The following is a 27,072-nucleotide window of genomic DNA, read 5'->3' on the forward strand; positions in this document are numbered from 1 at the left end:
TGCAAATTATGTCTAACTTATTCGGGCAGGCTTTAGCTACTCTCCAATGAAAATAGTTGGGAACACTGCGTAAAGCTTAACTCTGCTCGTGCCTATTCCTGAAACATGTATTTTTACAAACTCGTCGTTAGCCTCTTCTGTCTGGTGAGTAAATCAGTCAAACATTACCGTCTTTTATGTAGAAATCTATCCGTTAAATAACTCATTGGGGTTGCTAGTTTATAAACCAAATCGACCGTGACCAGAATAAGACCAGCACAGATTTAGAAAACTCTTTTATGGACTTGGTCTTTTTTACAGTTTACTGTTTTAATACATTGTATTTCAATGTAATGTATACAGACTGATTTCGAATAAGGGGGGGTTTCACTTTCGATTTTTGTTTTAAGATCAGTCTGCTTGTCATAAATGTGGTTAATACGATCGTTTACATTAGAAATTCACTTTAATGTGATGTTATCTGTCTGTTTGATGCGTTTTTTGTTTATTTTAGACGATGTCTGTAGGTTAGGCAGAGGGCAGGCGAATGCGCAGAAGACGCGGCGAGTGTGCGAACGGGACATACCAGCATGAGGGGAAAACCTGCTGCCTGTGTCCCAGCGGTGAGATCCGGTGTTTTGAAAACATGTTCACTGTTTTGTATTGTAATTGTTACATGGCGTGTTGCTGTACTGGTTGCGAAAAATTCAGAATATATAGGCTTGTGAGTCATTTCTAGTAAAGACTTCGAGAACAGGATTAAATAATGTTTTATGGAACATTCTCAAATGTGTTATGAATATTCTAAAGTACTTAATTGCTATAAATTTTAGGAGGCAAATGATACATTTTTTTTACTAAAAAAAGTCTATTTACAAAAAATAAATGTAAAATTAAATTATGAAAATGGTTTTACTACATTAATCATGATACCATAATATTTGTAGTTGAACAATGGTAACACAAATAGTATCATTCTGCCAAAACACATGGTTATGAGACATTTTTTAAATTATATTTTTATATAAATCTTTTTATAAAATAGTTTATTTTGTTCCAGGCTACCGGGTTATATCTGACTGCAAAGACAACAATGTTACACAATGTGAAATCTGCCAGTCTGGCTTCTTTGCGACGCACCCAAACAATGACCACACTTGTCGGCGCTGTACAGACTGTCATCCTGAGGGTAGGTTTCAACATCACAGCTGTTTTAATTCTTCCTTTTTACCTGTTCATTTACCAGATGTAAAAGTGATTTTAATGTATATTTAAACTATACTAACTATTAGGTACGATTAGTACGCAGAAATAAATACCTGAGCCTTCATTTCTGCTTTCCCACTTTGTGCTTCATTCCAGCAACCAAAATGGAGAAAAAGGATTCTTGTTCGAGTTATTCTGATACTGTCTGTGGATGTCAGGAGAATTATTACTGCGACAAAGGTCACCTGTGCAGGACCTGTCAACCCTGTGACACGTAAGTAGTATGTGTATATATAAGGATAACTGAAGGATACAGTGTATAGGGTTTTCAGTAAAAACAAACAAAAAATAGGGGTGTGTGGATATTAAACAGTCATTCCGTCTTTTCTCTGTTTGCCTCTCATTTATCCAACAGGTGTGAGAAACAAGGAGGTGTGAAAATACCATGCACATTTACCAACAACACAGCGTGCCATGGTGCTAAAGAGTCAGGTACAGGTAAAGGTACAGAACATATTCAAGATGCAAGCATACCCAGTGGCCGGTTTATATCATATTGCAGTTAATTGCATGTTGATTCACCTGTCCCAAGTGCGGTTTCGTGCATACAGTACAAGCAGCAACTGAATTTATACTGTGGTATTTATGCAATATAGCAAAAAAATACAGTACAGAGAATGGTGATAAACAACTATCGATGGTTGCTATGTTTCAGGAGGTATTGTAGCTGCCGTTGTGGTGCCACTCATTCTCATCATTGTGTGTTTGGTGTTTTTTCTTATATACAAAAAACAAATGTTTTGTTTTGAGGACAGACAGATGAAAGATGATCCAAAGCTCCAGGTAAATTCTTCTGTTATGAGCTTCAATCACACTCTAGTGACGATGCATGCAGTTCACAATGCAAATTAACAAATGTTTGATTTTTGATGCATTTCTTTTTTTATTTTCACATGTAGGAACTACTCCCAAAAGGTATGTTTAAATCTTATCAGTTAAAATGATATCAATCCTAAGGAGCCTAAATCAGTGCTCTTATCTTCTCGATTTAGATGTTGACCTGAATCCTTACCTGCCAGAAATTGCTTCTATTCTGCCACCAAAATTGATGAAAGAAGTTGCCCGTCGCACTGGAATGCCTGAACCTGATATTGATCAACATGAGTTAAACCACCCAAGAGATGTGAAGGAACAGACCTACAGACTTCTGCTGGATTGGTCTCAGTCTCAGGGTTTGAATGAAGCCTACCCAACTCTCATAACAAAACTTCTGGAGCTGAAGGCCAAAAGAACAGCAGATCAGATCAGACAAATTGTTCAAAGAGAACAGGCTACAGCTTAGTCAAAAACAATTAGAGAGTAAAATAAAACACACAGTACCTCAAAATAAGAACTATGTGTGCAAAAATGTGGCTAATTTTTAATTTTGGCTGATTCGTATGAATACTTGTGCTTTCATTCATACATTTTAGTACGTAACACCAGTGATGTTAGGGGTGGGGTTAGGGTATTCAGTATTGCTTTTTTTCTGGTATTCGTACATTTTTGTACGATTCACAATGTACTAATTCATACGAAAAAGCCACCTCGTAAAATAGTTACGAATTCCAGTGAGATCAGGTTGGATGACCCAGCATCAAGACTTGAGGTGTATATTAAGGCTCCCCATTGCTTCCTGTCAGTTTACACACCATATTATTAAATACAGCAGAGAAACACCAAAATTAAGCTGAAGCAACCTGGCATTCTTTAAAGCATCAGCATATTGTAGGTGAATATGTAGAGAAGTATATTTCTTTAGGGACATATGAAGCATTCCATGAGTTAAACCATCCCAAGAGAGCTTTGCTGTGGCTCATTGGTTAGAGCATGGTGCTAGTAACGCCAAGGTCATGGGTTCGTTCCCAGGGGATTGCACATAGTCAAAAACAAATGTATAGTACAATGCAATGTAAGTCGCTTTGGATAAAAGCGTCTGCCAAATCCGTAAATGTAAAAATGTAAGAAGAGTTTGTTTCCAAAATGAGATAACTCAGTTAAAAAAAATCAAAAAATCATGTTTTTTTATTTTATCATGTTTTTAGTGTGTTAGTTAGCTGTTATTATGGCTTAAATCGAAACAAATCAACTGCAGTTTAATTGATATTAATTGGAATGCACAATAAAAAAGCATGATTTTTGTTTGAGTTATCTCATTTTGGAAATAAACTTTTCATACTGTATGATTTGTGGATGTGGCTGTTACGTATGTGGACAAACATGAAAATCTGTGGATACAACATGCTGTAAGAAGGATCACCAGCCCATTCTTACAATTTTGCCCAGAGGACTCGATACCATAAGTGCTTTAAAAATAAATATATATAAAAATGTTTACACATGATAAAAACTGTGTTAAAATGAGTTTTAATATCTAACTTTTTTCAAGGTGATTTTACATGGCACTGTTTGTAATATGTTTGTAAAATAATGTGTGGAAATGTTTGTGTGTTGCTTCTTGATATGTGTTGTAATAAAATAGGAAATGATTCTACCTCCACATTTTCACAGCGTTTCCTATTAATAGTTGTTTAACAGCAGCAGGAGCCCATGACAAATGAAATTAGTCTCTAGTATATTTACTTGATATGCTGAGTTGATTTGTAACCATTGCTTTCAACGCATAACACCTCTCTTCTCGCAGCTGTTCCATGTATGAGTGCATTTGAGTGAAAATTTTGAAGGTAAATAAAAACAGCACAAATACACAAAGGACGCTTGTATTGTTCAAAACTAGGCATTTACTAAATTAAAAAATACAGTGGTGTCATTTGTTTCCCTTGTTTAAAAGGCCTAACAAGGGATTATTGACTTTTCTTTGAGTTTCTTGATCACTATGAATGGATTGTACACAATCCATAAAGTCTGTTCACAAACGCTGGTATATTTCTGCATTTTGGCAATAGAACAGTTTTCTCTGGAGGTGACACTTTTATAATACTTGCATGTTTCTTGAAAGTGATCGTTTTTGTATGCATAATGGTTGAAGATCGGGGCTGAACAAAACGTTGCAAAGCCTTTATTAAACGGAAACGGTGGTGCGCTTTAACACCCTGTTGTGATGACGCAAGAGTTGAACTACGGCAGCTGAGAAGGACATTCTTAATGTTCTTTTTAAAGAATTTCCGGAGCCTGCTGAAATCGGTATAAATACATGTTGCATACTGCAAAATACATCTCTTCTAATATTTTCAATTGTTGCGTATACCGAGCTGGAGCAGACACATATTTAGACGACTACTTGGACCCATTGTGTGAGCTGTCTCTTTAATACCGCGTGGGTTATATACATGTTGTTGCTGATTGCTATATGGCTTGACACACCCACCAAACAAGAGAAAACGTATCTCAAACCCTGTTGCACACCGTTGCAAACCGTTTCCAGGAAACGTGTCGTTTGGTGTCAGTTTAAGCAAGAGCGCCCTCTAGTGCAATGGAGGATCAATCTGACAGCACCCAAAATCACAGCACTGCAGATCAGAGAGATTCCACTGAGGAAGAAAGTAATTGTGTAGGACCCTGTCTGATCCACTAACCAACCTAAGGAAGAAAAATGAGAGATCCCATCAAATACTTTGAATACGTTACATGTGCTGCAACCACAAAAGTAAATGAGAGTGTATGGGTGTAAATAGTGCGTATTTATGTGAATAAAAAACAGTTCCCTTTACCTCCAATAGGTGGGCTGATGAGGTAGGGGATGGCATGAAGAAAGTAAACCACTCCCAGCGCTGATGTCAGGTGGTTGGGGCTAACACTGTCAGAGGTCACCACAGGGATCAGTGCAACGTAAGCTCCATCAAAGTAGCCATAGAAGAGAGAAAATGGCACCAGCAGGGCAAAACTTCTCAGGAGAGGCAGGAAAAGACAACTGAGCCCTTCTGACCCCACAGCCAGCATGTAGCTCACCATCCGATATGACCTCAAACACCTACACACACATAAAGATAAAAACTGGCTAAAACATTTATAGACTTTTACATTTTAACCTTTACTGTGCACACTAGATGGATCTAAGGGCCCTACTGTTATGTTAAAGGAAAGGTTCACCCAAACATAAAATCTCTTTCATATTTACTCACCCACATGTCATTCCAAAGCTGTATGACTTACTTTCTTTCTTGTGCAGAACACAAAAGAAGATATTTTGAAAAACGTTGGTAACCAAACAACACTGCCCCCAATTGACTTCCATTGAATAGACATAAAACCACTGAACCTTTCTCAAAATATCTATTTTTGTATTCCACAGAAGAAGGAAAGTCATATTTGGGTGAACTATCCCTTCAAGCTGATTAGGGAGGGACTGCCACATTTGTGCTGAAAGTTTTACTCAACAGGCCTATGACTGACTTATTGTGTAATCTTTTAAATTTCTGATATATTTTACAAAAGGGAAAAGTGATTTCCCAACAAACTCATACTTACTTTCTGTCCGCAATCCATCCGAAAGTGATAGTACCCACAATCCCCGAAACTCCAAGTACGGACATAAGCAATGGCGCTTGCTGGGGGCTGACGCCTGCACCCAGGGAATATGGCACGAGATAAACAAACGGCACACTGCAACCGTACGCAAGGAACAAGAAGGACACGAGCAACAGCAGGAAGTCTGGTATCAACAGGAAGGAAGTTTCCCTCAATATTGTATTTCTTAGTTTGGAACATATACTGTTCGTGGGCTCATCCAGCATCATTGTGTTTGCCACCTTTGAATGTACCAGAACGGTTTGGTTAAAGTTAACTACTGATTGAGACTTTGACTCTGGGATTGTTACGATTTCCCGGTTGATGGGCAAACAGCACGAATGCGGGTCACCTGATTGTACTAAATCTCGGAAAGCGAGATGTGAGTCTTTGTTCAGTTCGTTCATCTTTGCGTGTTCTGAGATATTCTGTTTCAGCTCTTCGCTGGAGTGTTTTTCTGTATCATCCATCTCCATATGTTCTTTACCACCTTTTTGCAAATCCTTTGCAGACTCTACATATGTGTCCTTCTCTGTTTTCCCTTCTAACTGCATAAAATCCTGTGCATTGCGTTTCGCATCTGTTAGTTTCACATTCAGCAAATCAACTTTTTTGTTGTTCTCCAACTCCATCTTCTCCCTTCTACTCTGGCCCCCCAGAGGTCTCATGAGGGCTCCACAGACACACAGGTGGGATACCAATCCCCCTAAAATAAGCAGTGCCCCCCTCCATGAAAAGCGCTCGATGAGGAGTTGCACAACAGGAGCCAGGATGAAAGTTCCGATGCCGCTTCCCGACATGGAGATTCCGTAAGCTAGCGCTTTCCTCTCGGTGAAGTAAGAACCCACCATGGCGATCGCGGGCGTGTAGCTGAGAGCAAATCCGAGACCTATGCAAGGGATCAGGAGGGTTAGTGTTCACTGGTTTGATGCAAATAAATGTATATTACTGACTACATTAAATCCCCAAGTTATATAATGTATGTATGCAGATGTCAGGTCAAGTTTATTTCTATAGACGGTTTCATCGGACGCACGCGCCTGGCCCGAAGTTAACTTCCGGTATGTTTGTTTATTGGTCTGGCTAGTGTCTAATAATATAACTATTTATATTTTAATCAATTTATATTCATATTACTTTACATTAATATTTTATTGTATAATAATTGTACTTAATAAACAATTTGTTTATTTTTTGTATGTTAATTTTATTAAATAAACAATTTTTTAAATGGGTCGTGTGACTTTGCTGCATTTAAGTTCAGCAAAGTAACGGTTCTTCTACTGGTAACCCAATATAATACTGTGTAGACATACTTTTAACTTACTAGCTAATGTAATTTACTTACTTTCTTTTGTTTGTTTTGAGAAATAATCTACAGGGACTCTATTCTTTGCGGATGTGTACCGGAAGTTAAGTTTGGGCCACAAACGCATGCATACGCAATTACGTTTGTTTATGTTTTTTCTCTTTAAACAGCCTATGGACCACTTCGTTAGATGTAAAAATGGGTCCAGAAGCACTTCCGGTTTCGTTTTTATTAATTTTATTTTTAAATCTTGCATATAATTAAAGGGATATTTCACCCAAAAATTCTGTCATCATTTACTCACCTTCGAGTTGTTCCAAATCTGTATAAATATATTTGTTCTGATGAACACAGAGAAAGATATTTGGAAGAATGCTTATAACCAGACAGATTTTGCCCCCCATACCCATTAAATCTTAAATATATTTGTTTAACATTTTGATTCGGTTTTGTTTAAACGTTTGTGTAATGTTAGAAAACTGAAACAGGAACTTTATTTATATGTATATAATACATATAGGATAGATTTGGTGTGTGTGCATCTGTATCTAACCTGTGACAACACCCAGTGTAAGGTACAGAAACTCCAGGCTGGTGGCCAATGAACTGAGCAGCAGGCCGGCAGAGGAAAGTATCCCACCAATTATGATAGCTATACGGGAGGAGAGGCGGTTCCCGATATAACTACCCAATGGTGCTAGAGAGAGAAAGAGGGAGAGAGAAAGGAAAACATGAGTGAGGCAAATACAGTTAGAAGTTAAATTATTATTATACTGTATATGAATCAGACAACAGTCTTTGGTACTTTATACTGATTACTGCTCAAGAGGAAAACAAGAATGTCACATATCAAGGCCACCACAACAATATAAAAATGTGTTTGTATGAACCTTCTGGGCAATTCCGTGAAAATGTCAACCTTACCATGAAAAAATAAAGTTTTTACCAACAGTTTTTACTTTGGTAACAGCACAGATATTAACATTTGGTGGTTCAAATACCCATGTGAGATCAAATTTGTAAAGCATTTGTTTTATTTTTAGTGCATGATTTTTCATAGTCAGGTAAGTGCCATTTTCAGGATTGTCACATCCATAACGCTACATATTCCTCATAAATGGACACATGAAAATTAAAATAAAATAACTATTTTATGTTCTATAAAGAGGCATCCCTTCTCCATTCATTGGGTATTATTGCTTCAGGATTGTGCATTTTATTTCACAAAAATCCTACAAAGTTTATCGTCTCCCAAAAAACTCATCCTTTTTTTGTCACATCCATAACGCATGTTTATTTCCCTTTTTTAAAATAGAAAATCTGTTCATAGACTGACTTTTTTATGTTTACACTCTATCAACAAGGGTTTAGTAAAATGTAAACAGATGGTTCAATATATTTGTAACAAATTCATTCTCTGAGCATTTTTATGTCACGTCCATAACGCAAAATGTCACGTCCATAACGTTGGAATTGCCCTTCTTTCTCGCTGGCTGCATGTAAAATGTGGTTTAGTGTGGACTATGTACTATGAACCTGTCAGCACACACTTTCTGACAACGTTCTGTTCAGATCAATACAGTGATTCAGTTCAGATTTCAGAGTCTCTGATGTGTTGTTTAGACAGAGACCTGTATTTATACTGTATGTTTTTTTATGGGTCTTACCACATAACATTGTAGTGCAATCCAACAGAGAGTGGATCCAAGCAGTTGCGGAATAATCTCTGGAAAAATATGTCTGGAACTCCACAAAGAAGATGGACACACACCTGCAATGGACAGATATGAGATGAACTTCTGAGCAGCACTGTTGCTTTTGAGCGCTGTTTTTAGCAAAACCAAAAACATATTTTAAACACAGAATCTTTTTGTGAGGTACTTATCCTGCCTTAATAAAAGAAAGAAGTCAAATTTAAAATAACCCATTCAATACATAAAAATGTTCATTTCCACTCAGTGTCACAATAATCTGACTGAACACAGATGATGTAAAGGGATTCCAGAACAGGTAAGCAAAAATAACAGTCTGTTCTGTCATACACAAACCTGGTGACACCACGTGTGCAAACAGTGGTAAGGAAACAACCAGCCACAATCATCCAGCCCCATCCGCCGTCCGGTGCAGATTGTTCGATATGTTGACTCTTCTCTAGACTTTTGCTGGACATCCTTTCTGTCTTCTGATCCTTCACTACCTCACCCATCACGAAGTCTTGTTTTCACACACACACACACACAAAAAACAGGTACGATTTTCACCGCAAAATGCCACAAGAACAAGCAAATCATAACTCAATCCAAAGCAATTAGCAACATGTAAATGGCCAAAGTATGTGTACACAAAGTAGAAAACGTCAGTATGGCCAAAGAATGTGTACACAAAGTAGAAAATGTCATTATTATAATAACACGTTCAAATGGTGTCATAGGATTAACAACCTGTTAACCTAAACATATGTAAATGTTTGGATAGCATGCAACTTAGATATTATTTACCACTCCAAAGGATCTGAAAAGAATGACTGGCTGTGTGAGAGAGAGAGAGAGAGAGAGAGAGAGAGAGAGAAAAGAGAGAGAGACGAGAAGAGAGAAGAAGAGAGGAGGTAGAACCAATAGAGAGAGAGAGAGAGAGAGAGAGAGAGAGAGAGAGAGAGAGAGAGAGAGAGAGAGAGACCCTTCATTTGTCTCAGCACAGATTTAGAAAAGGCCTGTTGTTTTGTCGGGTCTTTGTAAAACAAAGGCCGGGACCGTCCTGCTGCAGACACACTCAGAATATCTGAGTGTCTTTTTGGGTGTCACATGAGAGGGCCAAACATGTCTTCAAACTAGTTATCTTATTGCAAAATTGTTGACCAATCGTGGATTAACTTTGTGATGGATTTGAATAATACAGATTCCTGGACTCACCTCAATCTATGTCCAAGAAGCCAGAATGCAGTCAGATGTTTTTTTTTACTTCATAGATGCCTTTTAATTTTCAAGTTGAAGGCTCAACAGGTGGCTTCTCTGAAGGAACATCAGAGAAGCTTAAATGTAATGAGGTAGGTTTGTTGAAGGTCGGGTGGAGTTTACCTACAAATCATACACAAGCTCACTTTCATACACATTCACACATTACAAACAAACTGACAAATGGTCACAACATCATCTCTTGTGGGGTCCTGGTACTTACATAACTCACAATAATAATTAATTATTAACAGTTAAAAATTGTTTTATGGGAGTATTGGAGTATTGGACTATGGGAGTCGATGCGGGGCAAAATCTGTCTGCATATAAGCATTCTTCCAAATATCTTTCTCTGTGTTCATCAGAACAAAGAAATATATACAGAAGGTAAGTAAATGATGACAGAAGTTTCATTTTTGGGTGAAGTATCCCTTTAAATCCATTAGAATTTCGGTCTCTATTGTTTTCAGCAGGGAAAAACTCATTTGTTAATTTATAATGTGTATTTTGTTTATAAACTGAATCACGCGATAGTTGTGAAACATCATTCGGAATACGTGTAAGCACAAATGCAAAGTGTGTAAAACACGTGAAGTGCATCCATTGCTCGAGATAAATTAGCAGTTGTAACGGTTGTGTACGATTCCTCCCAAATAAAAACATTGAAAATACATGACTTGACGTTTTAAGAGATCAAAAAGAAACAATTACTTACTCTGAATTGCAATTCTCAGTGTAGTGCATCTAGAGTAGACGACATCCAAAACAACAGTTGCTCCGCTCTGAAGTGTGCTGGACGCACAAGCTTTTGCATCACTGAGCGGCATGCGCGCGAGACACAGCAACAGGGCGGAAACTGCAGTTAGCCAATGCGTTTTAAACTTAAAACTTTCTCAAACACTCCATAATTTGTAAAAGAAGCTACTAAACTACTGCTTTTTCCAAAATGTTTTCCCTCTCACCCATCATTTTCATGGTGGCGAAAAGCTGGATTTGTGCATATTGCCCTATAGGGGGTAAGGCGGATACAATGCTGTTCATTTGCTTTTCAAAAGCGTTTATCAGGTGTGTTAAAGGGGGTTGTGTGATGGTATGGGTGCATATCTTTGCACTTTTGTTTTTTTAAATGTTTGCCTTGGTACGCTTTTATTGGCATGACAAATAACTGTACAGCTGAATATTAACACAATACACAACACAAGATAAAATTAGAAAAAAAGAGCATGCCTTACCTAAATTAACCATGGTTTAACGGTAATTTATAAACTTTATATACAACTATAGTTTATTGTAGTTATTTTGGATTTATTTGTAGAAAACCACAAATGCACTATGGTCTCATAACCTTACAATAACCTTAATAATAATCATTTTAGTAAAACTAAATGGTAATCAATATGCCCCAAAAACATGGTTACTACACTTTTATTATAATAAAACCATAATACATTTTCATAATCGATTAAGCTCAAAATAATTGAGCAAAAACATTCACTTCTGCATCTGTTTAAAATTGTATTCGTCTTAAATGCCCTTTCTGGAGTCTCTACATCCAATAAATCCAGCTCACACACACATATCAAGCGTGCCATTTTATATAGTGAAGTCACAAATTTCACTAAGAAAAACAGTGGCTTCTGTCACAGCAGAGGGATAGAAAGGCATAACTATTTACATCTTTGCACAAACTGTCCATTTAGCAAACAAGTCTCACAATCTCAGCAGGAACCCAAAGAAAACACACACAAATCTCAAAGACAAAGGAACCCCCTGCCCCAAAAGCTCCAACTCTCATTTAGCACAGCAGTATTACAGACAGAAATTTTCTGAGAAGAGCAGACTGACTCCCCCAAACTGCAGTATGCAAACAACATAGTGGACAATTGATTTTACTGCATAGCAAGAGGACTGACGTGACGTTCAGCCACTTTTCAGAGAAAAAAAATCATACAGCATATCAAAAATGATCCGACTAACCATTAGTACAACCTTTCATAATGTACACGAATAGCAACTTTTAGATCCGTGTCTGCGGGTTTGTTATATTTTTTAAGCTGGCAACTGATCAGTGCTGCTTCTATGACCAGCGACAGTATCAGTAACATTTTATAAAACTCTATAAGAGGATTCCAACCACATTTACAAAAAGCTGACTTTTTGGATACGAGCTAATGATAAAGAGTGGTTGACAGCTTTGCTTGGACATACAATTTTATGCAGTGTACTTGCATAATAAATCACATAAATTGCAACTGTTCACCAAATATGTTAACTAATTTAATACCAAATCCAAACAAAGTTGTAATTATGCTTAAGTTAGTTATACAACCGTTTTTACATAGAAAATCTCACATTGAAGGTAAAAACAAATACAAAAGATGATAGTTTTTTCTTTAGCAGTTATCAACTATATTAATCTCAAGAATACTCTAATAGTAGGCAACTTTCATGAGAAGTAATGAGTCGCCTCAATAACTGCAGGACATGGCCTGATAAAGCAGAAGTGTTTGAACTAGCAGGCTGTCGGGTTTGACCTCTCCGCCTTACAGTTTGGCACTACAATGGAAAGCCACTGAACCGTCTAAACATGTTTGATATTTGAATGGCGAGAAAACTTTGCACCCTGCTACTCGGAGTACATCATTACTGCTGTTTAGACCGGAGGAAGTCAACTAAACAGGAGTTTATATAATCAGTTTTAGAGATGATTGTAAAGTGACTTTGGTTTGACAGGAAAGACACAGCAACAGAAAAAAGGCAGGGTGGATAAAGGCAAAGCTCACACAAACAGGACCAGACACAGCTAACTGGCCTATTTTGTAAAACACAATTTTAAAAGTCAGTGTATTTTTCTGCGTTGTATGCTCTATATCAAGTATCACGTACCTACTCTACATGGGACATTACAGTAGTTTTCTAACAGAAGTGACAATTTTAAATTGGCCACTTGGTCCCATAGAAATCCTTCTTAAAATCAAAGGCTTCATGTGAATCTGCGCACATATACGTATTTTCTGATATAAATTACCACAGTGAACTGATTCCCGTTTAAAAAAAACGCTAACAGTAGTGAAGAGTGAACGGAGAACGAACCAGAAAAGGTTGTTCCATGCTCTGCAGAAATCTTAAACAAAGACTTATATAACAACTAGAATAATTTGTTAAACATTATTTGGTGTCTAAACAGCACTTTAAAGGTCCACTATCTGGCAAGGCCCACAGACAGAGAACAGTTAAATACAGATGTGCCACTTTCATCTGGTACCAGCTCAAGAATAAGGAAACTTTAACACAGCACGATTTGGCCATCGCTAAACTTTTCCTGTTCACTATACAGTAGAGATATTTACAAACAGTACAAAAAGAAAAACAACAGAAAAACAAAACGTTCAGTTAGAGTCTGAAAGAGACCGTGTTATTCATAAAAATATCTTTTAAAACCTTTTTCCACAGTTATTTACAGGCAATTACTATAATGGCTTCTTTCAGATTTCCCAGTGTTCCCAGTATTCTGGTTTTCCTGTTGGGGCTTCTGTGTGGAAGTCCTAAAGCAGCGTCTGGATAAGTTGTCGATGTATTTCTTTCAGTCGTCTAAAGATGATTTCAGCAGTTCTAAGAAAGCACCAACGGCTCCAAAGTATCCCTTAACACACACACACATACACATAAGTGTACATTATAAACATGCAACCGTAAGGACAAATTTTCACCACCATTGTATCATTGTTATATTTCAAACATATAAGAGCAGATGATAAAATGAAAGACAAAAACAACATTATGATTACTGCATTACCTCATGTTCCAGGAAGAGGGCTCTCATTTGGCCCTTGGACCAAAAATCCATAGCATATGCAAGAAGCTTCATTGACACTGTGTTTATGCGCAGAAAGTTACCAACAAAAACAACCCGTTCAATTTTCTGTAGGGCAAAACAGAAACATTACATTACAAACATTGCCAGACACAATCTGCTGACCTTTTAAAAGCATTTGTTTTTTTTACAGGAAAATGTAAACATTTAAATATGGTACTACATATCTACTTTGATTGATAGCTTAAAGTATAATAAAATTACATAAAATGTTTAATTAACACCCACGGGGAACATTCTGTGTGGGCCTTATAACTGCTTGAAAGACACCTTCTGTACCACCAGGGGGCGACATAAGATAAAATGATCAGTTTTTATGATAGGTGCAAGAGGTGTGTTTTTGGCTAATTCGGACACTTTGGGATAAACAACCTCAAACACTGTTGATACTGAATAATGTGATTAAAGTCCTCTATTGTCCAAGTATTATCAATGTTCCTGCTCTGATGGTGTTCTGTCCGCTCTGAAAGCCCTGTACAATGCTGCTTGATCACCAGGTTACAAGGCAACACTGTAGAGAAGCCCAGAGTGGCCAGACAGATCCCATTCCTCAGCTATTTTCATGGTGAAAAACAAATTACATAATAAAAATGTAATAAATATTGAGTATTGATCAATCTGTATAAATATTCTATTGAATATTTCTGATAAACACTCTACAGATTTAGGCCCAACTTTAAAAAAACGGTCAGCTGAAAAGAACAGCTTCCTCATAGAATTAAATGGAAAATGTAAGATCTCTGAAGAGTGCCCTTTTAGCAACAGTAAATAGAGACACACAACACACCTCATTGACTGCACACATGCGTGCGATGGAGCCAATGTTGTTGGTAATCGTAACTAAAGTTGCTCTCGCCAGGTCCTCTTTGGAAATACTGTCTCTCTTCTCTTTGCTCATCATGTGTCCAAAACTATAACAAACACACACACACACACACACACACACACACACGCACACACACACACACGCACGCACACACAACACATATTTCTGTCACAAACAGACACTCCCAAACTACTAGTAAGAAACCGGTTTATATACTTGCATAATAATATAGGGACAGTGCCCTCAAAAGAAACATGCCACACCTGCAAAATGGAGGTGACATATTTTGGTACTGTGCTGCATGCATATACAAACAAGTCTGAGTTCATTCCTCCCTTTCATGTCTGCATCTAATTCATGTATAAATCAATAATAGCAGATTTGCTGGATCAGCTCAGTTTAAAAAAATCAAAATCTTTGATTTCACCTCAGATTTTCAATCATTCCAATCATGTCATTCTAGAATCATTCCAGATTAAAAACAAAATTGGGTAAGGAGAGGAATGGGCTCTTACTAGTCTGAGTCACATGAGACCCTGTAAATACAACAGCAGAATCAAATTTCATTTGTGGGTCTTTGCCACCTGACACCATACACACACATAGAGCATCTTTTGTACCTTGAAGCCACAGCTGACCCCTGCAGGCCGAAACGCTGGTAGTCTCCTCCATAGATATCCTTCACCAGTTTATCCACATTGGTGCTGTCCCCTTTACTAGCCATCTCAAGAGCCTCTTCAAATGTCTCGCAACCCGTCAACAGACAACACAGCCCCAAAAACGTCCCGCCTCCGAGACTATGGATTTAAATAGAGACGGAGCCAAAACACGGTTAGATCTAAACACATATGCACAATTTGACCTTATGACCACAATTTAAACTATGTGCATATGGAATGATCATAAATCAAAAATGGGCCAGGTCACCAACAGGCAAGCACACAAAAAGACATGGGTATGTGGTCATTGCAACACAAAGCATGCTTTGAACCCATGCATAAGAAGACAAGATCTCTCTTTGCGGAGGTTGCTGGGGATACAGTTTCTATTTTGAGTCAGACACAGAAATAACTCCAGTCCAGATTAGTACAGTCACCCTTACATTAATACAGGAAATATCATGGTTACAGATACCCACAGACCCCATGAACAGTTTAATGTTCAGCAATTATGTTGTTTTATATATATATATATATATATTAGGGATGCACCGATAACATTTTTTAAAGACCGAGTACGAGTACCAATATTTTTTTTCTGGTACTTGACGATATTAATGCCTGTGCTGATGCCTGTACCTTTTCACAAGACAGTGAGACTAATAAAAATAGAAAAGCTTCATAATTACAAACAACTCCACCTTAAACATTATGATTAATGTGCTTAATTTCGTTAAAAATTAATGAAATTTTATGTGCTTGTCACTAACTTTCAAAGCAAATTTCACAACAAATTTCAGTCAGTTTTGTCAGTAATGTCACATAAGGTATACGAGTACATGAGATTAGTATCAGGCCCGATACTTGTATCGGTGCATCCCTAATAAATATATATATATTAGGGCTGTCAAACGATTAATCACGATTAATTGCATCCAGAATAAAAGTTTGGGTTAACATAATGCATGTCTGTGTACTGTGGATTTTAATTTTGTATTTATAAAAACATATGCATTTATTTAAGAAAAATATATAATTTTAATATTAATAAACATTTACATATAATTTAAATTATTGGCAAATATAAATAAATACATGGAAGCATTTTCTAAATATATACATGTTGTGTACATGTATGTGTTTATAAGTACTAAATTAATATGCACAGTACACAGACATATATTATGTAAACACACTTTTATTCTGGATGCGATTAATCATTTGGCAGCCCTAATAATATATATATATATATATTATGACTTGTAAACTGAACAGGATCAGACAGTTCAAAGTTCAAGTCCTCCCTCCTGTCAATCAAACTGAAAAACTGTTCTGCTACAGCCAGAACCCTGGTGTTAATGCAGTTCTTTGAAATGGTGTGAACGCTGGCAATCGGACAAAAACAGCGGAATTACAACATTTTGTGTGCTCTGTGTAATTCCATTGTTTTTCTCAAGATGCACACCAGTAATGTTTCTTCTAAGGCACATTTCATTTAAAAATCTTAAATGTCCTAACTTACATTTTTTGAGGATCTATTGACAGAAATGCAATATAATATACATAACTATGTCTTAAGAGGAGTATAAATACCTTACATAATGAAGCGTTATGTTTTTATAACCTTAGAATGAGCTATTTCTATCTACATACACCGCGGGTCCCCTTGGAATTCACCATGTTGGTTCTACAGTGGCCCTAAAAGGACAAACTGCTCTACAGAGCGTGTTTCGTAAATACGTTATCTCCTTCGGCAAAGAAGCAAAACGTGACGATATCTTAGTCCTGTGTCAGCCACCGTAGTGCTTCGAAAGGGAAAGGGGTGGAGAGAGCCATTGGATGCAACCTTACCGCTAGATGTCGCTAAATTTCATACACTGGACCTTCAAATAAATCCTACTCCTGTCTTGTTGTAATGTAAGTCCCGCCTGGAAAACCGTCTCTTAGTGTTGATTTATTCCCCGATAAGCCACTTTATTTTTATGAGCTGTCCTCACCTAGTGCCTGTCACACGTTTGTAGTTATCTTTGGAGTACACTGCCAGAATGCTGACGCCCGAGCCAATGTTAACCAGCAACATGGGGAAAGGGTTATCAAGACAGCACGGTCTCTTGATGCAGTTCTGAGTGTCAGATGGGTTCTCAAAGTAATAACACTCAGGATGACCATTAAAGCCAACCGAGTCCATGTACAGCAGCCCTTGGATCAGACAGTCCAACTCATCCAACTTCAGCAGCTCTAGGTCTGCCATCTAGAAGAAGAGAAGCGAATGAGAAACAGAGAATGAAAAAAGTAAGGACAAAATTATTTAATTTATAATTCTGTGGCATCACATAGCCTGCCCACCATGAAATCCACTTGGTCCATTACATAGTATAGATACGCAAATTGCTTGTCACTACAAATGGTCTTTTTTAACAATGCCTTAAATAAACTATTTAACCATTTAAATATAAAATTGTGGTCCAGCTCCTCACCGTTCTGAAATCATTCTCAAACTTGTAAGCTCCGCCCCCCGTGGCACACAGCGTGGTATGCAGGCTTGAGAAGTGCTTGTCTCTGCCCATCTGGATGAACCTATGCATGCTAGTGGTGGGGAAGCGAATGAAGTGCAGGTTTCCTGTGCGTCCACAGATGGTCAGGTTGTGTATTTCCAGGTGGACATCACGGACGCCGCTTTTGCCGTAAGCAGTGTTGGAGGTGAGGTACCTGCGTATGCTCTTCAGATTCTCTACCTCCTCCTGCTCCTCCTCTGCAGTGATGTCTTTCGGTTCAAAGTAAACAAGTTTGACTAAAGTACCGCCGATGTCCATCCCGAACCAGGGAAAGGCTGGAGAAAAATACACACAGACAGAGAGAGAAATAAAACAGATCAAAGTCACTACACAGCACAACAACACTTCAATAACTTCAATTTTAAAATGACATCGGAATTCACTTTTTAAATTATTGCTACATCACCTTACTACTAGTTACTAGTTACTAGTTTGTCTCTAGTTAAAAACTAGAGACAAAGTAATTTTGGAATAAATAACTACCATATTTTCATATTGTGTGTCAATTTTATCTTTCTATGTAGGCTAATTCAAACATTGCAAGCAGGCCAACAAAAAGAGGCTGTGACTGCAGCAGCCAGTTACCGTGGAAACAGGCATAAGGCTGCAAATGGCTGTTCAAGGATGCTTAGCAGGTAAGACACATGGACACTGTAGCATCAGTGCTTACAGCGATAAAAAGACTACGGGTCTGTTATTATAAATGAATGAAAATCGGAGATCAGTAAACACAAATGTCTCAAACCCAACCGGAGTTATGAATCAGCCTCATCAATATAACTTATATGATGAAACCATGGCCACTGGGCTGACCCCACTAAACCTGGAAAAAAAGGTTGCTCACGGACACAGAATTGAGCAATTAGGCTTATGGTTGACCCAAGTATAAAACATTGTCAGCTGGTATGGGCAGGTGATGGTCTGTGTCCAGTTCATTCTCCATTACGACATCATCTCAAATGACCCTCACGGTTCCTTTACTACCCCTAATATAGACATTGGAGTATACTGTATTGGGAGGGATATTTTGGACTCTAATACTTTTAATTTGGAGTTTGCAAATAAACTGGAAAAGTGAAGTAATAGCAACTTTAGTAATAGTCACTGCAAAATAATACAAACAAAATAATTCCTGAAAATGATCCAAATTCGTGTTTCACAGAAAATAAAACTGAAATATTTATTTGCCAAGTTTTAAAATGGGGACAGAGCACTAAATAATCAGTAAAACTAGTGATGGCTCAATGTCATTTCCTTATTGTTTGCTTATTCCTTACTAAAGGAATTGAGCCAGAGACAGCAGACGAACAGGGGGTGTGACAGTGGTGTGACATAATGACGTTTAAACAGGCAGCACAGCCCATGTGGGTGAAAGGTCTGTTTACATCCCCAGTCAGCAGAGACAGAGAGAGACATGGACAGAGAGTGAGAGAGAGAATTGGCAGAAAAGTGTGGTCGTGTGGGGGCTGGGAAAGGTGAAAACTGGCGAGAGTGAATTTGAGCAAGTGGAGAGGGGTTTCATAGAGAGAGAGAAAGAGAGAGTGAGAGAGGGGGGATTGGAAGGCAACTCTGTGCCAATGTGAAAGAGAATGGGTGAACGGGGTATTGGAGTGCAAGAGCGAGGATTAGGAAATGTGTCCATCACTTGCTTAGCCAAACTTAAAGGGGTCATATGGCGCGAATACATGTTTTTCTGTGTCTTTGGTGTGTTATAAGTTGCCCATGCATGTATTAGCCAAGTGAAATTGCAAAAATTAAATTGTCTGAACAAAAGATGAATTCTATCTAAAAGCGAATGCTCACCCAGACCTGCCTGAAACGCCTCCTGTAACCACACCCCCACAAATCTACGTCAGTTCGTGGTATGATTTGACTAAGACCACCCAAATGTATATGCAAGTAAGGTGGGCGTACCTGTCAGTACAATTGCTTTGGAACCTGATGTTCCAAATATGGTAAGAGGCATTACATTTCCGTCACACGCTTGCAGTATTCGACCAGTCACTCGACCAATCACTAAGCACTGGTTAACTGGCCAATCATAGCACACCTCGCTTTTCAGAGCGATGAGCTTTGTAAAAAAGAGGAGATACAAACATGCACGGTATGTGGAAAATACAGCGTTTTTAAACCTTAAATCATGTATACACATTGCATTACATCTAAAACAAACTATAATATTAGTTTTAGCAGTGTCATATGACCCCTTTAACATGCAATTTCGATGACTATCTTGCCTATCGTCTGTTCATAAATATCTGACTTTGTGTGCATGTACTATGGGAGACAGTGCCAAACTGTCAGCGCATACAAAAGATTATCAGTAGAGACATAAGCAACACTCAAGCTATAAATGCCTTTTGTTGGTCAATATATTCCCTTCAAAATACCGGTTATCTGTTAAGAAAAACGTAGACAGTAGTTGGGTCTAAAACTATTTTTATAAATAGATCAACAAAGCAAACAATTGCTTCAAACAAAAGAGTTACATAAAGCAGGATAAGAGTGGAATGCAGACAAGCTTGTTGGGCATGTAGAATACAACAATTAAGAACCCACAGACCGGTACTAGTATTGGATTAGGTTTTCTGTTGCTATTACTTGCATATACATCAATAAAACAGAAGACAGGTTTTCCCCTTAAAAAACAAATGTATGATAAGTGTAGTTATCACCAAAATGAGTTGCAAGCATGACAGCTGTTGTAAAGAACCAGGAATCTGTGATGTCTTACCTGGCTTCCTTGAACATATTAACTTCATCCTGCTTTTCGCCTTTAAATGTGCAAACGTCCAAACAACCCCGACCACCACGCGCAGAGATCAACATTAATCGTTCGGTTCGTCTTATAACAGCATTATATCTACGGTCTCTAAGTTTTACAAAAGGGGCAGAAACAAGAGAATATTCTGCATAGTGGAGTCTGGGGGCGTTTCCGTCTGCCCCTTTTTAACGAGGCCACGCGAAGAAAAAAGTCAAGCGGTGATTGGTCACGACGCGTCGAGCCTTCCCATCAGGAGCGAGTTCAGTACACCTCCTGACCGCAAGCCGACCAATTAATGAACGAGAAGAACAATCGCAAAGTTTCATCAAAACAAACGGCACATTTCTTTGCTATCGCATATTTAACACGAGCGCAGGCTAACCTCGTCCCAGACGTGACACTTTGGACCCTTGTTGAAAAGTTGGTGATCATGGGAATCAAGGTTACTTAAAGTCAACGACTTTAGAGTATAGCCATCTGTCATAGATTACGCATAAAATGTGCCTTCACACATCTATATATGCATCCTAGGCCAGTTACTGTATTAAAATGATCGTCAATAATATACTGTGCCATTACACTGACAAATTATAATTTTAACCCTTGATGAAACGATTACAAATAATTTGCGTTTCTCAAAACCTTCCGTGAAACATGTCCCTGAACGTCTGTGTCCGTTTTCATTAAAGTGATCTCTCATAAATTCGTTTGAAAAACAGACTGACAGTTCTTGCCTGTGATGATCAACTTACGTGGTCTGTTTTTCCTCGCAGATTCCACTCGCCTCCGCAGTCGACACCTCTTCGCCGGGGACCCGTTGATCTGGGTGTCTTGATGATGATGGTGATTTTCGTCCGTCGTGGTGAGCGGACTACAGCTCCCGTTGCTCAGCTGTCGTCGGATCGGCTTGTGCACGCCGTTTGTATACCCAGCTCCGTTCTGGTCCATCACTGATTTGGCTTTGTCCATATTTTAATGCAAATTAAAGAGCTACAACGCACGGACACGCGCTAAATGTGCCTCGCTGTCGAGGTATGAAAACGCAAGTAGGTTATTTGATATAAGAGAAATAATAAAAGCAATGATTAAAACGTTTGTTTACATTTGTCGAATTAAGAGCTAAGAGCTAACACACGCTACGGTCGAGGTCATTGTCGGTCATATTTATGTGGTCCGTTGTAGCGCTGCGGCAGCAACCCCGTCAAACAGCCGGTTCATGACGTCACCCGGAATGGCTACACACGAGCCAGTTTTACAGCTCAGAGCGTTGCGCCGTGCACGCGGATGAGCACAAACAACCATCTCCTAATGTTATCACAGAGCAAAGTACAAAACAAGACTAATCGTTCCACACCCCAGTTTGCCATGTCTTCAAATATCCTTTGTTTGTAGGATTAGGCATGTTCGCATCTATCTATCTGAATGCAGTTTCTCATGTGGGGGTGAACAAGGTCATAGTTTCACTTGAGTGGTTCTCAGGTATCAGATGTCAAGGACGTGTCTGAACTGTAATTTCAAGTCATCTGTTGTTGTCAATGAGGGCAAAGGACATGTGAAATAGGTGAAAACTATTACCCAAAATAACATGAAAATATACAGTCTAATTTGGAATAATATATTTATAGCTATACATACAGAACATGATGAATGACCAAGTGGTTGCTGAAATGGTTTTTATACACACAGGGCAGGAAGACCTACACATCTACAAAAATAAATTGCAGTTCTTTAACAAATGTCATTGAACTCACTGTGAACAAGTGTAGATATCACTGAGGGAGGTACTTGTCGTGGCTGAGCCAGAAAAAAAAAGCCTGAGAGGGGTCAAATCATGTAGACAATTGAACGAATGTGACCTAAACCACTACTGGGCAGGATCGGAGGGGAACTTGACATCTCTACAACAATGTGATGAGTTCAGATGTCAATTTAAAATAACGTTTTTGATGTTTAAAGCAATAGTAAAACCAAGGCAGGACCGAGTTAGATGCCTGTGTGTTTATAGTGTATCCGGAAAGTAGTCGCAGCGCTTCACTTTTTCCACATTTTGTTATGTTACAACCTTATTCCAAAATGTGCTTTTTTCGTTTTTTATTATTAATAAATTTGCAAAGATTTCAAACAAACTTCTTTCACGTTGTCATTATGGGGTATTGTTTGTAGAATTTTGAGGAAAATACTTAATTTAATCCATTTTGGAATAAGGCTATAACATAACAAAATGTGGAAAAAGTGAAGCCCTGTGAATACTTTCTGATAACTATGTGGGTACATTTGAAAAGCAAACGAATCAAGAACACCGTTGTTTGAAGTGATGTTATTGTTAGTTACAACATAAAACAAAAATGTGCTTAAAGTGGTAGTTCACCCAAAAATAAAAATTCTGTCATCATTTACTCTTGTCATTTCAAACCTGTTTGACGTACTTTCTTCTGCTGAACACAAAAGAAAATATTTTAAAGAATGTTGTTAACTGGCCCCCATTCACTTGCATTGATTTTGTGTCCATACAGAAGAAGTGAATGGGTGCAGGCACTGTTCTTCAAAACTTTTCTTCAAAATATCTTCTTTTGTTTTCTGTGGAAGAAAGTCATACAGGTTTGAAATGACAAGAGGGTGAGTAAATGATGACAGAATTTTTGGGTGAACTATCCCTTTGGGATATCCTAGTTCACCCAAAAAAGACAATTCTGTCATCTATAACTCACCTTCAGATCGTTCCAAGCCTGTATAAATCAATCTGTTCTGCTAAACACAAAGAAAGACATCCAGAACATCCAGTTCTTTACAGTGAGTGATTATCCATTAACAAATCTAATCTGCATATTTTTTCCATTGCCACCTTACATTATCCTAACCACAAACTTAAAAAAAACACAGACTTCTCTTTTAGATCAAATTGTTTACCAGGGAATTTCTGTACCGTCCCATGCATAAGCTTCCCTGTTTTGCCAATGTTTAAGCTGTCTATTACATTCATTAGGTATTGTACAGAGTACTCTGTGCTGAACAGCTTGTCCTTGGGAACATTTCGGTGATATGGCCAAGACAGATCCGTATTTACAGTTCCAGGATGCAGGGACACACACAATTTTACCCCGTCCTCGACCCAGCTCGATGGACAGGTTCCTAGTGGCCATGTTTAAAGCAGTTTTAGACATCCTATAGCTGTACCAACCTCCGAGAGCTGGAAACAAAACAATAAATGAAACACAAGTTCATCTAAGTGCATACAAACCATGTACCTATATCAGATCCTGAATACTTGAAGGGCCCATAAAAGCCGATAAGTACAACAAACATGTCAGAACAGGTAAGATAGCTTAACAAAATACATGTGTGAAGTATTTAACGTTGTAGATTACTTAGATATATTGCTATCATTTTAGTACAACACATGTGAGATGGCAGTATATAGACATCATTACACACAATAACTTGGGTGGTTTGCAGCTGTTCACGTTATTGAAAACAGAGCTACTAACCATTGTCTCCTATTGATCCCACTCTAGCAGTCATGTTAACAATGATTCCACTGTGTTGTTTTGCTTTCTCTTGGGGCTGTTGGCCAAATGCTCCTGTTCCCATCTGCAGCAATGAGGCAAAATACTTGACCATCACCAGTGGACCCACAGTATTTGTGGTCAAAGTGGAAATGATTCCCTGTCACAAGACACCAAAAATCAAACAGGAAGGCAATAAGTCATTAAATAAAAATATTTTTTACAAAAATATGTGACTGCACTGCATATTAACCTGCAACTGTATTGTGTACAGTCTGTACATTGTGCATATTTATTGTAGTGTTGTCAAAAATATCGATATTTCGATAAGTATCGATACTGAAGAATCTGAAACGGTTCCAATACCCATGTCCCATGTATAGATATCAGCTGCGCGTTCCCGCTCTCTTTCTCTTTTCCGACAGTGAGTTACACACACTGCACGTGAACGCATAACAACAGAGCGCCGCCTCCTCTCACATACTTGACTCGTTTGTGGCAGTTAAATCGTGTTTATGTTAGAAAAGATGGCCAGTCTCAGTAACACATCTGGCGTGGTGCACGCTCGTTACGCTTCCCGTGTTTACGTAGCGATCCATGTATGTGCGCTGATCAATAATTTTATCCACTCGTTTCATTCGCCCTGGTTATATGTTGTTTATGTTAGTACAGAGTCTCCGCAACAGTTCTCATGTTTAATGCACGCGTTTCTGTCTTTATGTGCGCTCATCAATGATTTCATCCACTCGTCTCGTTCGCTCCGGTTAATTTGATGTTTGAAGTAAAGCTGGTGCAAGTAAAGTCTCCGCAACAGTTCTCGCGAGTGATACACGTTTGCACTTCCGTGTTTACCATAGCGCTCTATGTGTGTGCGCTGTTCAATGATTTCATCCACTCGTCTCATTCGCTCCAGTTAAAAGTTGTTAATGTTAGAAAGATGTCCAGTGCGGAGTCTCTGCAACAGTTCTTGCGTTTGATCGATGCTGGTTTGATCTTAAACCAGCTAAGAACCATCTTAAATCAGCATATGAACAGTTTAAACCAGCGCAAACCAGCATCAAAACATACCAAACCAGCATAGGCTGGTTTTTTCAACAGGGTCTGGTCCATTAATACTGACAAATACAACTTTGATTTTAAGTAGTAAATGTATTCGTAAAATTAACATTAGATTAACAATTAATAAATAATGTAAAAATATATACCTCATTGTCTAGTCTTGTTCAATTTAACTTAAAATAAAATTTAAAAAGGCCTATATTGCTATTGCTTATTAGGGCCTTATTGCTATGGCAGTTTATTCCCCGTGGTATCGAAAATGGTATCGAATATCGATTTTTTTTAGGTATCGAATCGAAGTTAGAAATTCCAGTATCGTGACAACACTAATTTATTGTGTATATCATCTGTGCACAGTGTCTATGTATTGAGTATAATGTGTAGTGTTAATTATAAATCACGTCTGATATGACGTCATGTCTGATCTCAAGACTCACCAATGTACGAGTGCTGTGACGATAAAAGTGATTTGATATTGGAATATGCCAATGATTAATTTATTTTACCATATATTTAAATTAAGCAATAATTAATCTTTTGTAATATTAAATCTAATGCTTTAAATTCTGGGCAATTAACAAAAACATACATACATGACGTTATGACATATTAACTTTATTCCACTTTCTCAAGTTCACCTGAGCAGACACGTCTCGTAAACTCGTTTCTCCTTTACCCGACGGATGAAGCATAGCTGAACAATTCATAAGCAAATCCACTTTCCCGAAGTCAGATTTGACACTTTCAGCCGCGTTCTTGATGTCCTCCTCCCTGTTGACATCTAGTTTCAGTAGAGTCATTCTGCCCGGGTGCTGCGCGGCTAGAGCTGCCAGATGTTCTGCGCCGTCCGGGTTTCTACATGTTGCGATCACGGCGGCTGGAGCTTTATTTAGGAGTAGATATCTGCAAAACTCAATCCCCAGACCTCTGCTAGCACCCTGCACCAAGGCTACAGCGGCCATACTGTACGGAAACAGCACACGCACACGCGAGTTCGGATTGACTGCCCCCTATGGGAGGAAGAAGGACATTTACAACCAACGTTTTGTAATTTATGTGTTGGCTTGATTGTAGATGTCAGAGTAATCTCGTTTTTCAATGAGAGGTTAAAATGTACGTATGTATATATCTTAAATAAAAATATCTTGTTCTTTTTCAGCAAGTCACTAAGTAGAAGCAGTCGACATTCAGGAGCTCTAAAATAATTTTAAACAAAGGATGAAAAGGCACCCACATCTAACATTGCTTCAACACCAGTTAAAGAACTAAAATAGATTTAATCATTTATAACACTTAGTTTTTTAAAAGGCATGCTTATGCAATGTGTTGTATAAAATACCCTATTTTCTATTTTATGCATTTTACCACTAGGGGGCGATCGTGCAGCTTGTTTCTAAATGAAACTTCAAACTAACGTAAATAGTTTGCTTGGAGATTTATTTTGTGTCCTCGTTGTATGATTGAAAGACTTATGCTACTTCTCAAAGTAGGTTATTAACAAAGACACCAATTATAAACTGGTATCATGCATAATTTGGCTTCTCAAAATACACACCTTTCTCTTTGCATTTCACATACTGGTATATCGTAAGTTTATTCTCCAGAACATCAAAAAACACTAGGTAGCGTATTATTTGATGGGGGAACTATATCTCTTTATAAATATGACATTAGTGTCCAAGCATTTATTGTATAAACTGACGAACTGACAATTAACAGCCATTTCATCAAAATAATCATATATTAGGTAGATCAATTCTTTTGTGTGCCAAATAATTCTTTTGTATTGTAATTTTATCGTATTGTAAGATAGGTGACATCACTTTTCGTCTCTTTTTTCTTCACTTTTGGTCAGAACACGGTGTGCGAAAAATGACGAGT

The 27,072-nt window shown here is 38.1% G+C and overlaps 4 protein-coding genes across 5 annotated transcripts; 1 reads left to right on the forward strand and 3 right to left on the reverse strand.

The window, feature by feature from the left end:
- fas (Fas cell surface death receptor) lies at window positions 1-3,717 on the forward strand. The gene is made up of 8 exons (XM_057344820.1): window positions 1-144; window positions 494-602; window positions 1,040-1,168; window positions 1,342-1,459; window positions 1,601-1,689; window positions 1,901-2,028; window positions 2,145-2,160; window positions 2,238-3,717. Exons 2-8 carry the CDS (start codon window positions 527-529, stop codon window positions 2,525-2,527), a joined length of 846 nt encoding a protein of 281 aa, XP_057200803.1. The 5' UTR covers window positions 1-144; window positions 494-526; the 3' UTR covers window positions 2,528-3,717.
- A 302-nt stretch (window positions 3,718-4,019) lies between these two features.
- slc16a12a (solute carrier family 16 member 12a) lies at window positions 4,020-10,744 on the reverse strand. Its single transcript, XM_057344819.1, has 8 exons — window positions 10,667-10,744; window positions 9,910-10,008; window positions 9,049-9,214; window positions 8,668-8,771; window positions 7,554-7,697; window positions 5,653-6,580; window positions 4,896-5,155; window positions 4,020-4,764 (listed from the first exon to the last, which is right to left on the reverse strand). Exons 3-8 carry the CDS (start codon window positions 9,204-9,206, stop codon window positions 4,628-4,630), a joined length of 1,731 nt encoding a protein of 576 aa, XP_057200802.1. The 5' UTR covers window positions 9,207-9,214; window positions 9,910-10,008; window positions 10,667-10,744; the 3' UTR covers window positions 4,020-4,627.
- A 346-nt stretch (window positions 10,745-11,090) lies between these two features.
- On the reverse strand, window positions 11,091-22,023 carry pank1a (pantothenate kinase 1a). Of its 2 annotated transcripts, none has more exons than XM_057344150.1 (7): window positions 20,600-20,798; window positions 17,788-18,140; window positions 17,308-17,561; window positions 15,272-15,448; window positions 14,613-14,736; window positions 13,748-13,873; window positions 11,091-13,594 (listed from the first exon to the last, which is right to left on the reverse strand). In XM_057344150.1, the coding sequence occupies exons 1-7, from the start codon at window positions 20,625-20,627 to the stop codon at window positions 13,535-13,537; spliced, it is 1,122 nt and encodes a 373-aa protein (XP_057200133.1). In that variant the 5' UTR covers window positions 20,628-20,798; the 3' UTR covers window positions 11,091-13,534. The 2 variants fall into 2 exon arrangements, with proteins under 2 accessions (XP_057200133.1, XP_057200132.1); XM_057344149.1 differs by lacking the exon at window positions 20,600-20,798 and adding an exon at window positions 21,382-22,023 and having other exon boundaries at window positions 11,092-13,594.
- Window positions 22,024-22,236: 213 nt separating this feature from the next.
- Window positions 22,237-26,169, reverse strand: zgc:65997 (uncharacterized protein LOC794398 homolog). Its single transcript, XM_057344151.1, is given in 5 exon segments — window positions 22,237-23,567; window positions 23,570-23,718; window positions 23,720-23,816; window positions 24,115-24,292; window positions 25,830-26,169. Coding segments are annotated over 5 exon segments (783 nt in total). The 5' UTR covers window positions 26,154-26,169; the 3' UTR covers window positions 22,237-23,532.
- Window positions 26,170-27,072: the final 903 nt, after the last annotated feature.

This window comes from Triplophysa rosa, linkage group LG10 (assembly GCF_024868665.1).
Source record: "Triplophysa rosa linkage group LG10, Trosa_1v2, whole genome shotgun sequence".
In the NCBI taxonomy this organism is placed as follows: domain Eukaryota; kingdom Metazoa; phylum Chordata; class Actinopteri; order Cypriniformes; family Nemacheilidae; genus Triplophysa; species Triplophysa rosa.